At 43.1% G+C, this 16,867-nt stretch overlaps 1 protein-coding gene across 7 annotated transcripts in view; it reads left to right on the forward strand.

Moving 5' to 3' along the window:
- The window catches only part of COL20A1 (collagen type XX alpha 1 chain), a 102,965-nt gene that overhangs the window by 56,230 nt on the left and 29,868 nt on the right, over window positions 1–16,867 (forward strand). For all 7 annotated transcript variants that reach the window (XM_024114911.3, XM_008178606.4, XM_042858458.2 and 4 more), the window contains exons 19-25: window positions 318–460; window positions 1,859–1,988; window positions 2,775–2,831; window positions 6,021–6,059; window positions 9,818–9,956; window positions 11,945–12,087; window positions 12,462–12,571. In XM_024114911.3, the coding sequence (XP_023970679.2) occupies window positions 318–460; window positions 1,859–1,988; window positions 2,775–2,831; window positions 6,021–6,059; window positions 9,818–9,956; window positions 11,945–12,087; window positions 12,462–12,571 (761 nt within the window). The remainder of the gene's footprint in view (window positions 1–317; window positions 461–1,858; window positions 1,989–2,774; window positions 2,832–6,020; window positions 6,060–9,817; window positions 9,957–11,944; window positions 12,088–12,461; window positions 12,572–16,867) is intronic.

A 16,867-nucleotide genomic window follows, 5' to 3' on the forward strand; every position in this document is an offset into this window, starting at 1 on the left:
CACACACTCACTCACTATGCTTCTAGGTCTCCCTTCTCCTCTCCAAAGCTTTTCTTCCAGCTCCCAGGCCTCTCTTGTCTCAGTGTTGAGTCCTTTCTATATACCCTTAGGCAATCCACTCTCCTCCAAGATCTCAGTCTCTCTCGTTCCCTGGCCCTTAGGTGACGCCCCTCTGTCTCCATTCTGAGCTCTCACTATGATGGTAGCAGAGCAGAGCAGTGAAGCACTTACTAATGTGCCAGATGGAGTTTTTTTGGCCTAGTTTGTATCCATCGCTATCTGCCCGTCATCTAGTTCATATTTGTTCCCTGCTGCAGCTTCCCAGAGCCCACCCACCAACCTCGTTATAGACTCGGAGACCCCCAATAGCCTGCAGGTCCACTGGAGACCCCCTGGCGGCCACATACAGTACTACAGAGTAACCTACGCTCCTGAATCTGATGACAGTGCTCAGCAAACAGTAAGTCCTTGGTTGCTTTTGGACATGCCAGGCACTTGACTAAAGAGACAAAGGCCAATGTCAACCCTGATGTGTCTCTATTGAAGTCAGTGGGGTTACCCCAAGGATAAATTTGGTCAAGAGTACAAGAGCAACTCACTTCCTTCATCTGATTAATGGCAGCGCATTGGAGACAGGAAGGGGGTGTTCAGTTGTGAATTCAAACCAAGGCCTTTTAGGCTCTTGTATGGATTTCTGTATAAAACATCAGGAGAATTCATTGCAGTCAAAGCCCCACAGACTACAGCCGCCTCTTTTATCCCCTCCCTCGCCATAAACCGGAGGGCTGCATTTCCAATAGGTGAAGGATTATGGACAAATCCCCTGCTCTGACCTCAAGTGATTAAGCGTTAACCTTTATCACTCAAATTCTCCGTTTAGACCCAGTTAGACTGCAGTACCCTAAGGAAGTTTGAAATTCATCGGGATGGAGAATGCCCCCATGTTCATACAGAGCTGCCCAGCACCTAGATAAGCCTGGTCTGATGACTTTCTTCCTCCAGTCTATAGCTTCAATAGGAAAACAAAGCAAGAAACCATGGCTGATGAAACTCCCTCGGTGTTTCCATTTAGTTGAGGCAACATTGGCCTGAGACCGGTAGGCTTGTCCAATTTAGATACCCATTAGGAAAATGCGAACAGGGGACATTTTCCAGAATAAATAAGAAAACTTTCAATGGCAGCTGGATGCCTAACTCCCCCTATACCTTTGAAAATCTTCCCTGATGAGCTGAGGGGCAGTCTCGGCACCTAGCGGGAATCTAAGGGCTGGCGGGGGAGGGGAGGAGGGAGCTGGGTGTCTGCAGGAAAAGAGTTGGGAGAAGAGAGGATTTATCGTTTCGCTCGCAATTCAAAAACAAATTTTTACGTATTTTCAGGTTGAATTAAAAATGATTTTTTTCAAAATTTTCATGGCAACCAAAAAATCATTTTGGGTCAAATGAAACATTTTGTCGAGACAAAATTGTTTCATTTTGTTTCATTCATTTTTAAATGTTTGTAAAAATAAAATGAAAGGAAATGTTGAAATTGAAAGCGATTTCAAATCGACAAATTGAAATGTTTCATTTAGAAAATGTGGAAAGGAAACTTTTTGATTGTTTGGGATTTCCTCCTCCCCTCCCCACCAATTGAAACAGTTTGGAGAAACCAACATGAACTTGAGAAATGTTTCAATGTCACTGAATCTGCTGTGTCGGCAGAAACAAGTTTTGGGTGAAAAACCTTTCCCAGCTCTAGCTGGGAAGCGGAGTGTGGTCATCAGCTCTTAGTCTAAACTGCTTTGCTGTTGCCCTGTATTGCCCACTTGTATCCGCAAATGAATAAAAGCTGTAAGAGTCTTTCTCATCTTTGCCGTAGATAATGGTTTCTGGTAAAAGCAGCGGAGTGACCCTGCAGTCACTGCTTCCCAATACAGAATACAAGGTGATGGTTTCTGCTGTCCATGACACCGGAGAGAGTGACGTTGTATCCACTACTGGCCAAACTGGTAGGCAAATCAGTAGGCATTTACCTTTTATGCATTGCCTTTTATCCAGAGATCTCCAATAATTTACAAAAGTGTGATGCTGTCATTATCCCTATTAAGCTGGGGCTTGGAAAGAGTAACAGTGAAAAGCCACGTTAGAAGTTAAAGGGCCAGAGACCGATTTGGCCAAATTAATCTCAGTGTAACTCTGTGGAAGTCAACAGAGATACTCCTCAGATTAGTTGCACCCTGGAAGTATATGAAGATGTACTTGCTTGTGTAGGATAAGCAGTTTACGTATAGGGCCAGCCTTTCAGAAGGGTTGGTCACCCTTTTGCAGATGTAATGTGCACAGAAAGTTGAACTGTGGGTATAAATCTGAGTAATACAAATGAAAATATAGATGTAGCTACCAGTCTGTGTTTGCAAATCAGATAGTTAGAGATGCATGTACTTGGATAGGCAACCACGGTCCGTTCTGCAAGCACAAAAATGAGGGTGCAACATTTTCAGGGTACAACTTGTGCCCTGGAAAGGGAGCCAAGTCCTCAGCCCTTTTGCAAATTCCAGTAGGAAAATGAACGTCTAACCTCTTTAAAAAGGGAAATGAGGTTGGACACAATAGGTCCCCACTTGGAACAATGGGACCAAGACATGGCTCAAACAATGTGCCCATTTCCTCTCACATTCCCAAGCTATTGTTTCCAGTCAGAAGGGAGCACAGGGAAGGTCTAATAACCATGAACAATAGTGAGCCAAACATCACAATCCCAGAAACAGGACTCACAAATGCATTTATTCTTACAGCTTCTGCCTCAGCTAAACTGCCCTCAGCACAAGGCTCCGGTCCCTTCCAAACAGAGGGTAAGTCGCGTGAGAAAGCTGAAATTCACAAGTGTCTTCTTGCAGTGGCAACTCAAGCTGTTGGGGCTTAGCACTTCAAGTAGGACGGGGTGTAAGTCGTTTCTCACACCATGGAAGATGATGCTGGGGACATGTATCTTTCCAGCATGAGTCTAATGTAAACCCAGCAGGAGTAGGTGTAACCCATGCCTCCTTGGTGTGGTGCTCTGTCCCCCTCTGGAGACAGGGTCTGTCGGCATTACAAGTGAGGGCTCATCTGGAATATTAACTGGGAAGATTCTGAAGCTTAAGATGCACTTCCTCAGCTAGGGGAAATATGTGTGCAGGCTGTCTTGCTGTTTTTGAGATCTGGGTTCTCTGAAATGCTTTTGTTCTAAACCAATGACACTTTGCTTTAAGGAGGCTGTTTGATCGCTGATTGGCACTGTCGTTGCCCAGGGAGAACAGAACTGCAGGGTCTGGAGGTCAATCTGACCTGCTGAGGTGGTCACACTTGATACACAGGGGACTGCAACCCAGGGCCTGGTCTGAGAGTGGGAGAATTGTGTGATTCCACCCCAAGACAGAGATGATGGCCCAAGACCTAGAAGGAGCGCTCTCAGAGAGAGCAGGAGGGGTCAGAGGTGGAACTCACCCAGGAACTGGCCATTTCAATAGAACCCTATTCCATTTCTTTATCGCACAGTGCTGGTTCTAATCCCAGTTCTACAGAACTCTTCCAGAAAGAAAAACTTGCTTTATGTGCATGCAAACCAATGCATCTCAAAATAATAGAGGCCAATGGAAAATGTCACCCTTTTGGTTTAGTACCTGATGTCCATAGTCCCAGAGCCATCAGACTCACAGCCTTCAGGTCTCAGAATAGCAGCCGTGTTAGTCTGTATCCGCAAAAAGAACAGGAGTACTTGTGGCACCTTAGAGACTAACAAATTTATTTGAGCATAAGCTTTCGTGGGCTACAGCCCACTTCTTCAGATGCATAGAATGGAACATATATTGAGGAGATATATATACACATACAGAGAGCATAAAATGGTGGGAGTTGTCTTATCAACTCTGAGAGGCCAATTAAGTAAGAGAAAAAAACTTTTTAAGTGATAATCAAGATAGTACAGACAGTTTGATAAGAGGTGTGAGAATACTTACAAGGGGAGATAGATTCAACGTTTGTAATGGCTCAGCCATTCCCAGTCTCTATTCAAGCCTAAGTTGATCGTATCTAGTTTGCATATCAATTCCAGCTCAGCAGTTTCTCATTGGAGTCTGTTTTTGAAGCTTTTCTGTTGCAAAATTGCCATCTGCAGGTCTGTCATTGGATGACCAGATGGGTTAAAGTGTTCTCCTACTGGTTTTTAATGTTATGATTCCTGATGTCAGATTTGTGTCCATTAATTCTTTTGCATAGAGACTGTCCGGTTTGGCCAATGTACATGGCAGAGGGGCATTGCTGGCACGTGATGGCATATATCACATTGGTAGATGTGCAGGTGAATGAGCCCCTGATGGTATGGCTGATGTGATTAGGTCCTATGATGATGTCACTTGAATAGATATGTGGACAGAGTTGGCATCGGGCTTTGTTTCACACCCCGGAGTGCTATGGTACCAACCGCCTGTGGCTCATACTTGGTGGGTGAGAGGGGTCACAAATTAACACAGTGAACTGGGCTTTTCAGGTGCACGTTTATTTGCCAAGGGGAACGGGGAGGGAATGACCAGCTCCGCCTATCTTTTACAGTAGTCAAGTACTGAAAATTGGAACCCTGCTTGTCTGGTGAGCTATGAAATGCCATATGATGTAGTAATAGCAACAGAACGTTTATAATGCAACCTTAATGTAATGAGCTGCTAAGCTGCATTAAACTAGTGACCTAAAAAGCCATTTAGGAAATAGCCAACCTCTCAAGTGTGCTTGATTTTCAGGGACATCTCGGACTTTCAGATATTTTCCTTGTCCCAGTTCCATCTGGCATCCAGGGCCCTTGGATTTAAACAGCAGCAACTAATTGAAAGTAACATTCATGCTCTGTTTTCTAAAACACTGCCATACTCAAACCACTTAAATGGGGAGAGCACTTTATAACTTGTCACCAAAGAGCTTTTGATTCTAGTCCTTTGTCCCTAATTTATATGAGTAGCATCCATATATTTCGCTCTCGCTGCCTCAGGGATGTGATAAGATTGAGCAGAGGATTTCCTGAAAAGGTGAACGGCAAAGGATTGCCTTTTTTTTTTTTTAAAGATTAAGTTCCAAAATGTAATAACAAATGAAAGAATGCACTTAAATCCAGATTTTCAGAATTACGTGGACATGCATAGTCTTTGTGTGCAATTACCACAATTGTATATGCAGCCATGCATATACACAATTGCATATGCACATTTTGTGTGTAAATGCATGCACAGATTTTGTGCATGTGGTTGCTTATACTAGCTTCTGAGAATCTTGGCTATGCCACTTAAACATGATGCGGAGAGGTAAATTTTGCAAAGATGAAATCTCAGCTCCATGCTCAAAAATGATTGGACAGTTGTGTTCCTTTGTTTTGCAATGCAGTTAGAGCAATCGTTTATGCAAACTGGGCAATTACATATGCATTACATGTTTAGGTATCCAGACTACAACTAACCAGAAATATCAAAGAAAAAGCCCATTATAACTGCGTTTTAAGACCACAATGGGCAAGCAGTAGTAGAAGATTGAGTCGAAACAAAGTTATGATGAAGAGGCCTGCCGATAAAGGATAATCATTTCAAAGGCTTGAGTGATGAGTGAGCCATGCAAAACCTTGCAAACTTCCATATTTGCATGTGTGGATTGGCTAAGTGCATATGCAGCTTCTTGTCATAGACCCAAGTTTGCATGGAGTACAAGTTTTCAACCAGTGTGTCTTCAAGCCATTGAAAATATGGCCCAAATGTATGCTGTTGGATTGCCCAGAAGTGTAATGATTATTGCTACCATCAGGCTGGGCCCTGGCCTCAAGGAATTGACCATATTGTAGGATATTATGGTATATATGCCAAGATGTCTACCCAGACTCACTCACTAGGTCTCTATGTGCTTTCCGTTCTGCTGCAGACCACGGCCATGGTTGTTGTATTCCTGTAATAAGTTGCCAGTTTGGTTTCCATTGGGTCTCATGATTTTTCCCGTTTTTGTTTGTTTGTTTGTTTTTTCTCCTGCAGCTTGCCCCACTATCAGTTCCACTGAAGGCTCTCTGCAAGGTACCTTACTAGTTGTCAGTCCCAGGTGGGCTCTGTCATGAATGTGGAAACACTGTCTGATCCTGACTAACCTTTAATCTGCATCGCTGTTACTAAAGCTTGCCTGGCACACATTAATGTCATCTTCCCCACACCCAGAGTGCTGTTGCCGAGTCGGAAAGTCTGATGCAGGAAACCTGGGAAAGCTCAACAAATGTCTCCACCCAACACCTTCATTTCCTTTCCCTTTCCCCACCACATTGGGCAACAGAAATAAATTTCCCTGTTGTACTGAGAATCTTATTTCATCCATCCAAGCTAGGTAGGTAGATTTATGCACCTCAGCTCTCCCATCACCCACCTGTGTCAACCTTTTTGGGGGAACAGCTAGCGGTTAAGGTTGGGAATTGCAAAGCCCCATAGGAAGTTAGGCATCCAACTTCCATTGCACTACCAGGCAATTTGTGTGCCCAAGGCACTTAGGCTCCTTCAGTAACCCCAGCCTAAAGGTTTTCCCCTTTCCCTCCCGCACGGTAATCTCTGCAGGTTGTAAAGGATGTAGACATGCCCAGGGTTTCTGTCAGGACTCAAATGGTATATATTTAACTAGGGGAACTCTACTCCCCATTTATCCTCTTTTATACACTGTAGGACCCATTATATATAGTTTGCAACCTAGAAAGTGACTTGTACTGCCTATATGGCAGCCCCAGCCCCACATCTTCCTAGAGAGATCTAGTGGTCAGGGCTCCAGCCTGAGATTCAGAAGACCAGGGTTCAACCCCTAGCCCTGCCAGAGTCTTAGAATCATAGAATATCAGGGTTGGAAGGCACCTCAGGAGGTCATCTAGTAGGACCAAACCCCAGAGATATTTTTGCCCCAGATCCCTAAATGGCCCCCTCAAGGATTGAACTCCCAACCCTGGGTTTAGCAGGCCAATGCTCAAACCACGACTTCTTTGAGTCGCTTAAGGTACGACATTTGAGCTGGGAGATGTGATTCTCAGCTCGTGTAGACATACCCACACTAGCTCTGGTTGAGCTAACACCTAAAAATAGCAGTGTATCTGTGGTTGCATGGGCCACAGTTCAGGCTAACTGTCTGAGTACATACCCAGGGGTCAGGCAGTGCTCGGGGGAACCATCCATGGTGCTGTTGACACACTGCTACTTTTAAGTGATCGCTTGGGTGGAGCTAGCGTGGTGAGCTGGAAATCACCTCTCCCAGCTCAAATGTAGAAATAACCTTAGTCTGTCTCTGCCAGAGTTCCCCATCCATAAAATGGGGATAATGATAATTGGACTTCTCTGCCTCACAGGGGTGTTGTGAGGATATAGACGTCAGAGACTGGGAGGTGCTCAGATCCTCTGGTCAAGGGGGCCAGATAAGTATCTAAGATCCATAGACTGCCCTGTTTGACCTCTCTCCCCACATTCCTGCAAAACTACTCAGTCTGTGTACGTCCAGGCCAAACTACTCAAACCATAATACCCAAGCAAACATCTCTTTGCCTGTATTTCTCTGTAACTGCTTTGCATGATACAGGTGATTCATCAAGAGAAATAGCCCAGTGCCTTAGCTGTCTCACTGGTGGATTAATAATATGGTTATAACTGTAATTTAAGTTTTGCTTTTAAACGTTGTTATATTTGATATGCATTTTAATGGAGGTGATGATATGCCAATCCCAGGGTTCTTAAATCACAGAGAAATGGGTCTGAAACCGGTCAGAATAATCTGATGAACACTCTGTCACTATGCAGCGTTTAATGTGCATTAGAGCAGCCCAAATGCAAAATACCCACCAGAAGCAAGATCCAATCAATAGCAAGTGGTGCTGAGGTGGCAGAGTACAGCTTGAAAGGGAAATGATGTGATGAACTTGTCCCCCTTTCTCTTTAAAACGAACTGGTTATCTCCCCTCATCCTCCCCAGCCTGCTGTAAAAAAAACCCGAGTGCAAGGTCTGCTTGTATTAAAATCTGAAATAAGAAAGTGACTCATCGAGCTTTAATGATGAGCTGGGAAAGAGAGATGAAGCTACATGAAGCTGGAGATGAGATGTCAAAGATGTCAGGGGAAAAATCTTTGTAGACCGCGTAAGGCAGGGTCACCTCTGGGCAGTTCTTGAAAAATGATGAGAGAAATGGAAATATTTTACTTTACCAACTTTCATGCCTCTCGCACATGAGAGGATACATTTTGCAGCAGAGAATAATTCTCTCTTTTTTCCCTTCCCTAAACAATTACTGGAGAGAATCCACTTCTTTTATGATAATATTTTGCATCAAGTTGAAAAAGCAAAACTCATTATAGCTTGTGTTTTTTTCAGAGCAAATTTTTTTAGTTTTTTTTTAATCTTGTCGATTTTTTTTTTAAAGTGCCACTCTTATTTATTAGGCCTTGCTACAGTGGCTGAGGCCCTCGTGAACAGTAATTAATTCATTCCAAGAACAAATAACACAAATATATTTTTAAGGTTCCTAGGTGACAGACTGTATTTACCTATCATTTATAAAACTCAAGGATGCTAAAGCAAGGAAACAAATAGTTAATGACCTCCTGGATCTTACACTGCTCACATAGTGAACAAACATGTCATTTTTCTCAAACGTAAAAAAAAATAAAATCCTATTTTATCATAAAACAGCCTTAACTCTGCTCCATAATAAATATTATTCAGTCATCATTTATCTCAAAATAAAACTTTTGGTTGCATGGCCAGTGCCTAATCAACTAGGCCAGTGGTTCTCAAGGCCGGTCCGCTGCTTGTTCAGGGAAAGCCCCTGGCGGGCTGGCCGGGCCGGTTTGTTTACCTGCCACGTCCACAGGTTCGGCCGATCACGGCTCCCACTGGTCGTGGTTCGCTGCTCCAGGCCAATGGGAGCTGCAGGAAGGGCGGCCAGCACATCCCTCGGCCCGCGCCGCTTCCTGCAACCCCCATTGGCCTGGAGCAGCGAACCACGACCAGTGGGAGCCGTGATCGGCCGAACCTGTGGACGTGGCAGGTAAACAAACCGGCCCGCCCCGCCAGGGGCTTTCCCTGAACAAGCGGCGGACTGGCTTTGAGAACCACTGACTAGGTAACACTACCTTCCAGCTAGCTCATTCAACCTCTCTGGGCTTTTAATTATCTCTGCTGAAAAACGTGTCTAATGATAATTCTTTTCACTTGCCTAGTTAGTTTTCATCTGTGGAAGACAAAGAATATCACAGGGGTGAGCATTGCTACCTCCATTCGGCAGGTGGCCTAACCAACACAGATCTGAATCATTTTGTATGGTCTGATGAGTAGAGAAAGGTTGACCACTTCAGGGATTGGGTTCTGTTCCCACCAACTCTGCCACCAACTTTCCCTGTAACTTTTAGCAAGTCACTTAGGGCCGGAGTTTCAAAAGTGCTCAGCCCATTGTTCCAGATGGGTAGAATTTGCAGTTGTTCCCAGAGGCGGGAGCTGGGTTCTGGGCACTTTGGAAAATCTAGCCTGAAAATTTTCTGTTCCCTGCATCTGGAAAATGGATCTGTGAATATTTCTCCTAAGCCAAAGTGGCACTTTGATGAGAAACACAGAGGATTCGAGTCAGAACACTGACACAGTATGGAGAGTGTTTTGATCAGGCTGATGATTAGTTATACCTACTAGCCTTCCTCCTTACTGGAATGCACTTGCCCTTGGAGAAAACAAAGCGCAACCATTGCTCAGGCAGATTCCTTACAAATCATTGTTTTCCCTACTATCTCTAAGTGTTTCTTTCTCTGCCCTTCTCTGGCTGCTCCAGGATTTGACCTGATGGAAGCTTTTGGACTGGTGGAAAAAGAATATGCCTCCATTAAAGGAGTGGCCATGGAACCGTATGTGTTCAGCGGGACCCGTACTTACACTCTCTTCAGAGATATTCAGCTAACCCAGAGAACAAGGTAGTTTGGGAAGGCAGCTGAGAACCACATTGATTCCAACAAGAGTTTATTCTCTGTCTAGTGCATAAACATTGGCTCTGGTCCGCACAATGAAAGGTATTGACTGGTGGGGGTGGGTGTAGACACTGGCGTAATGAACACTCAACTGGCAATTTCCTAGTGAAAATACCATGAATGCTAACCCCACCCTAGTGAAACTGAAAAGAATGCAAAGATTTTTTTTCCCCCTTAGAAGACATGTATTGTGTGCTGATCCATAAATCAACCCCTGAATTGCCTCAAGATGGATCACATGATGGGACATGTCACATAGGAACTTCATTGAATACAGTGGGATGATTGGGGCGTTGAGTTTTTGCAAGGCCACGCTCAGATTTTAGGTGTCTACTGGGACCTTCCCTGTTTTAGCTGTGTGCCTTCAATATCACTGCTGTCCAGAATTAAGTGCTCAAAGACAGCATGTGCTGACCATAGAGTTATGTTTAACTGTCCTCTGCTGGGGATACATTTAATTCTTTCCATGACCACTCCTCTCCTCATCCACATGCACTCAAAAGATCAAACTTGGAGGCAAAGCCTCCGCTAGAAACATGTTTGGAGCAGGACCTTTTCAACCTCTTTCACCCTTTCTCCTAATGTTCCTGGTTTGCAGTCCGACAATTACTGTTGTAAAATACAAGCGCATAGCTGCACTGGGCAGCTTGATTTTGATTGACAAGAAGGATTAACCAGTGACTTTGGAATGCGACTTCACTGTGCACCTCGTTAGTTGGGCTCCTTTTCAAAGTCCTATGCATCGTCATGGGTCAACTTTCATTCCAGGCAGCGCCAATGACCCCAGTAGCATTATGGAGTATAAATCAGGGGAGATTTGACTCTTAATAGTCAGTTTTATTTTATTTTGAAGCCTAATCACTACAGCACTGGGATAATTTTAATCTTATTTAAAGAAGCAAAGCTTCTTACAGTAAACAGAGTAGGGGAATTCAGAAGGCTCTAAGTATTTAACAAAGCATAGAGCAATCCATTTGCTCAACCAGTAGTAGTATCAGATACACAAATATGCCCTTCCAAGGACATTATATCATTTAAAACAAAACAAAACTTGATGTCATGTTTGAAGCAGTCCTGAAAAAAGAGGTTGAAGAGTTGTGTATCTACTCATGCAAATGTGGCCCATGCAGATTACGAATGTATCTGCAACATAGCTAATTTTGCTTTCTTCATTCAGTTTTGACCTATGCCTTTTGAGTGACATTTGCATGCAATAAGTGCTTTGTAACAAGTTTGGAACAGAAGCCTAGAAGAGAGAGCCAGACTTTCTCAGGAATCCATGGCTGGACTTGTTACATGTCCGCTCACGGGTTTCATTTTTGAGTCCCAAATTTCACATGGGATCTTAGTATGGCTCATGTGTCTTTTTGCAAGGGACTTCTAAGTACCTCTGTCAAGGCCTGAAGATCTTCCCCTAGTTTTCTACCCCATCCATCACAGCCACCATTTATTCTTCTTGACAAGGAGTTTTGGATAGAACTCTTTCAGAGCCCATCAAAGTAGCTCGATAAGCTACCAGAAATGTCTCTCTTGAATGATGCAAGACTGCATTCACTGTCTCTTCAGCATTCCCTGCCCCAACCCAGGGAGTGACAGATTGACCATGATGACTGGACCCGGACCTCCCTTGTGACGCTACGATAAGGCCACAGGGATGCCCTGCACATGCAGAATTCTACATGTGTTTTTAAAACCCAAGAGGAATGTACAAAATACGGAGCACATTCTCTACTGGGGTAACTCCTTCAACTTCAGCCGAGTTACAGCAGCAGAGGATCTGGCCCACAAATGAGCCTCACTCAGGCCATCATGCCTCGGTAACACCACTCTGTCTATATCTCAGCACTGTTCTGGTTGTCAGGAAGGTAGACTATAAGCCCCCTGGCATTCATAATCATTAGTCACTGAGCTGACTTCTGCTTGTCTCATTCCAGTGAAGTGCTTCTCTCTGGGATTCCGTCTGCGCACACCATCAGCATCCTCCTCCGGCTCCTCCCAGAGGCTCCCAAAGAGCCTTTTGCCGTGTGGCAGCTAACAGATGAGGACTTCCAGCCACTCCTCGGGGTTATACTTGACTGTAAGGTTTCATGTAGTATAGATCAGATTCAGGTATTTGAAAGAGTAACAGAACCAACTTCTATACTCCAGTTGGACAATTTTATTATTGAAACTTGCCAATGTCCAGCATGAACGTTACAGAAGCTATTGAAATAATACATGCAAATATTTTTCTGTATAGTTAAAAACCCACTAAAAACTCGAATTTTATTTACTCCATTTTGCAATGTATTCTTCACTTTGACCATTATTTTCCGTTTTTGTGCTTTTATAGCTTGACAAGTATTAAATGTTTTAGTATGTTTAAGCTTATATATTTTTTGAACATGCTGTAGGTGAAATCAAATTCTGTTTTAATTCTAAGTTCTTATTTGTCCTATTTTCCCCCTGTAGCCAGTAAGAAATCCTTGACCTATTTCAATCATGACTACAAGGCTGATTTACAGGAAGTCACCTTTGACCAACAGGAAGTGAAGAAGATATTCTATGGGAGCTTTCATAAGGTCCTTATCAAGGGATGGAGTAACTTAGATCGTTATCTCACAAGGGCAGGATGAGAAAAAATGCACTCAATATATATTATTTGTACTGAAGAGTGGTTATAAGAATGTTCTTTAAAAAGTCATTAGCAAATTGGCCAACCTGTTTGTGTTGATTTGCAATTGTAAGGAATTTTGAGTCATCCCATATGAAAAATACATATTTTCCAAGTATTGAATATTTCTTAAAATGCATTACATAGTTAGATATACTTAAAATACATGTGAGTATATGAAATATATCCACACATTACAAACTTGGCTAATTGTCATATTTAAAATGTAATATTTGGTGGAAACATGAAATGCTACAGTAGTGAAATATATAGAATGTATGTTGAATCATACACTTCCTTTTTAAATATGAAATTTTTGCCAGTTTTGTACAGTATAAATATTTTATATATTTTCATACAAATATGAAATTTAGCAAAGATATAACCACCCTGTGAAAAATATGTATTTTTCGCCATAAATGATGTATTAGAAGAGCTAACATAGTAGTTCATTCAGTTCACTCACTTTGATTTTAATATTGCCCCGACATGTGTCTCTCAACTGATCTGTTTATTGGAGTGTATGCCTGTCCATTTATGATGCAGTGTGGTAGTTCCAGTGGTGCATAGCATCGTACTTATATAATTGCACAATCCTTTTTTTCTCTGGATATATAGTTGAAATGCCACCTCTGGTCCCAGCCATGCGAAGATTTAAGCTTTTAAATAGTTCCTTTGAAGTCAGTGAGACTACTTCTGGCCTATTGGCCTTAAAGTTAAATGTATGTTTATGTCTATGCAGAATCGCGGTCTAAGTGCAAAAGAATTTGCGAGTCTTTGTCTGGTCCTGATGCACACCATAAAATCACCACTCAGTTTAGCAGAGGGAATCGTCTACTTGAGAGGCAAAGGACTGGGAATGGCTGATTGTAGTATGAACTGGGGTTGAGGTGGATATGCCTAATAGTAGGTGTTTGTGGGGGACATGGGATAAGCTGTGAAAGGGCTGGACAAGCTAGGCTCGCATGGGGTTACAGGTCAGGGTGTAGGTGCCCTGGCATAGCAGTGCAAGGGGATCTTGCTCAGTGGCTGTCTGCTCTATTCCTGGCTCTAACTAGAGACACTGGTTTCTCTTCCATACCCATCACTTTCTTCCTCATATAAGAGTAAGAATTAAAAAGGGAAATGTAGGAAACAGGAAGGAACTGAAGTAAGGCAATTGGGTATGTGATAGACCCACAGTTTGTCAGATGGGCACAGCTATTCACTCTACTAACCCATAAAAAGGTGAGTTGCCATGGAGCACATTCTAAGGCAATATAGCCAGTGGATATGCACAGGTCTAGGACCCAGGAGACTTTGGTCCAATTCCCAGCTCTGCCACTGACATGCTGGGTGACCTTGGGCATGTCTCATCCCTTCCTGTGCCTCAATTTCCCCATCTGTAAAAATGGGGATCATGATATTGACCTCCATTCTAAAGTGCTTTGATCTCTAAAGATGAACAGCACTAGATAAGAACGAGGTGGTGGTATTATTCCCAGCTGAAGTGCCAGAAGGAATCATTTTTTAAGTGCAAAGTTGAGGGCACCTGGCAGATTTGTCAGAGATGGTTAGAAATGAGGCTGTTTTTTGCCTTTTGATTTGGGACAACAATGTTACAAAGCAGTGGAAAACAATGGGTTTTTGTGGCGCATCCTTCATACATGATCCATAAAACACTTTTGCCGAGATCAGCCCTAACCTGAATAGAAGGGGGTGGTTGTAACAAGATTTCACGAAGAGAAGTAACTCTGTGTTCGGGAGGCTGGAGAGGAGGATGGTTAAAGATAGATGGGTCAACACAAGATAGTTGAGGGGGATTTGGAGACAGGGAGAAATGAGGCGGAAATGATGGAGAGCTGGGGCACTATAATTTCTGACCTTGTAAAGACAGAATGTTCTTTTTTTTCTATTGCACTCCCCACAGCCTGTATCTAGGCAGCAGGCACTCCTTAGGGGTTTGCCTCATCCAGAGTAGGTAGTGTTTTATTCTTGAATGCTTCTTGCAAGAGGTCGGAAGAGTGTCTTCCCTCCCAGGACCTTCCACGGTGACTTTACCTTGACACAATGCAAGCCTTGAACACTCTCATTAAAAGCCCAGTGTATTCAAGAGGGAGTAAAAGGAAGGGTCTGCGTAGCACAGCTTGGGCTCTGCCTGGCAAGATCTCAGCTAGGTAGGTGCAGTTCAGATCATTATGGAAAAGAAGCCGTGTCACATTCACAAAGAACTCATCCTCTTTCTCCTTGGCCCCTCACCTTGGGCAGTTTGTCACCCTGCAGGTGACTGCCGTCCAACCTGGCTCCTTGCACCGCTATGCTTTTCAAGTTTCTTTCATGTGCCTGACTGATTACCATCCTCGAGGCCCCTCACACAGTGGTCCCCCGTGTAGAGACACTGGGGGACAATATTATTCTGTCTCATATTTTTCCTAAAGTCACTCCCCAGGGTAGCTGCTGCACTGGAGATGTTGATTAAGTCCTGGTTTTACTGCACCTTCCAAAACTTGAAAAGCTCCTTTGAAGGTGTCTCCACACAGTCCTTCCTCGGCCCACCTTATTACTCCTATAAGCATCTCTCTCTTCCCTTTCTTCTAGCTTGTGACCAGGCTTTGGAATATTAATGATCTTGGCTGGAGGTGTCAACATAAATCCAACTTGGTCTGCTTTAGTTTAAAGAGGCAGGGCTTGGTTTTTGCCTTTTAGTTCCCTCTGAACTTTGTTTTTCTCTGTCTTGTATATGAGTTATTGTCATATTAAAGGCAATCTGTCACAGTCTTCATTGCTAGGTCTAAAACGCTAGCAGGTCTTGTTTGTCTTTTTTAATTTGACGAAGAAGCTGCACAATGAGAGAGAGAGAGAGAATTGAGATGGACTGACAATCAAGCCCCAAATCCAAACACCCTGATCTATGAGTACATTCGTTTCTGGCTCCAAACTTCACAACTGAGTCCTCTTCCAGTCATGGAGTCAACAAAAGCTGCAGATCTAACTAGTCTATATATCTATTTTAGGTACTTATATGGCCACCATCACCATATTATCTGAGTGCCTCACCATTTTAAAAGTATTTATTCTCGCTCACAAGAGTAATGTGAGGGCAGTTCCACTATCCGCCTTTTACATATGGGAAACAGAGGCAAATTGAGTTGCCCAGGGTCACACAGGCCATCTATGGCAGAGCAGGGAATTCAATCCAGGTCACTCAAGTCCTAGGCTGGACCACCCTGCCTCCTTCAACTATGACGTATGTCCCATCTAGATTAAGATTTTTAATTTCAACATGGATTCGTTCCTAATTGTGAGTGGAGACAGGCAGTCCATTTTGAACCTTTACGGACTTCTCAGGTGGCTAAAGCTGTGTGCCTTCCAACCCCCTGAACAGACCCCCAATGGCAGGTAGAATCACTCAGAAGTGCCATGCTTGTCATGTACAGTGTTTGTCATGATGAAGGCAGGGATTTCAGTCTCACTGAAAGCTACAGTGAAGTAGGCTTCCAAAAACGCCTTTCATGGTGCTTTAAAGCAACGACTAACACAGTGGGGATTTCACGTCCCATCCATCGATCAGTATACTCTATACTGCCTATTACCTTAAATATCCTGCATACATTATCACCTTTAAGTGTTTTTGTTTAGTTTTGTGTTAAATATTTAAGAGAAAAACACATTCTTTTTTTCCCATCTGTACCAAACATCCTCTTTGTATTTGCTGTTAATAGCCACTTTCCAAACAGAATAATAACTGTGAGACCGAGAACAGCACTAGAAGATTATAAAGGAAAAGCCCTGCATTTTCATGTGGGGCAGAAAGAGAGATCTTTGTGTTAAAGCAGAGGCCTTTCATAATGTAGCTTAGGGACTGCTAATGGGGTATTCTTTCACCACTAGTTAACCACTTCAAATCTGGACCAGGTTGCTAATGACAGTGTAACTGGCTGGGAGGGAAAAAATAATAATTCCCTGCACCCCTCTATTTAATTAATTAATTAATCATTTGAAATTCAAAAACTTAGAAAATGTTAACTTGTTTGACTGAAAATCAGGGAACATTTTTTTTTTTTGAAATTTTCATGAAAATTGTCCAACTTTTTTTTTTTTAATTTAGAAATTAAAACCCTCCACCCAAATTAGCACCTTACAACTAGACCTGAGCAAATAATGGACTTTTTGGTTTGGGAGTCAAACTGAAAACTTTGATGGGGGGGCAGGGGGAGGGAAGGTA

This window comes from Chrysemys picta, chromosome 13 (genome assembly GCF_011386835.1).
Source record: "Chrysemys picta bellii isolate R12L10 chromosome 13, ASM1138683v2, whole genome shotgun sequence".
NCBI classification, from domain to species: domain Eukaryota; kingdom Metazoa; phylum Chordata; order Testudines; family Emydidae; genus Chrysemys; species Chrysemys picta.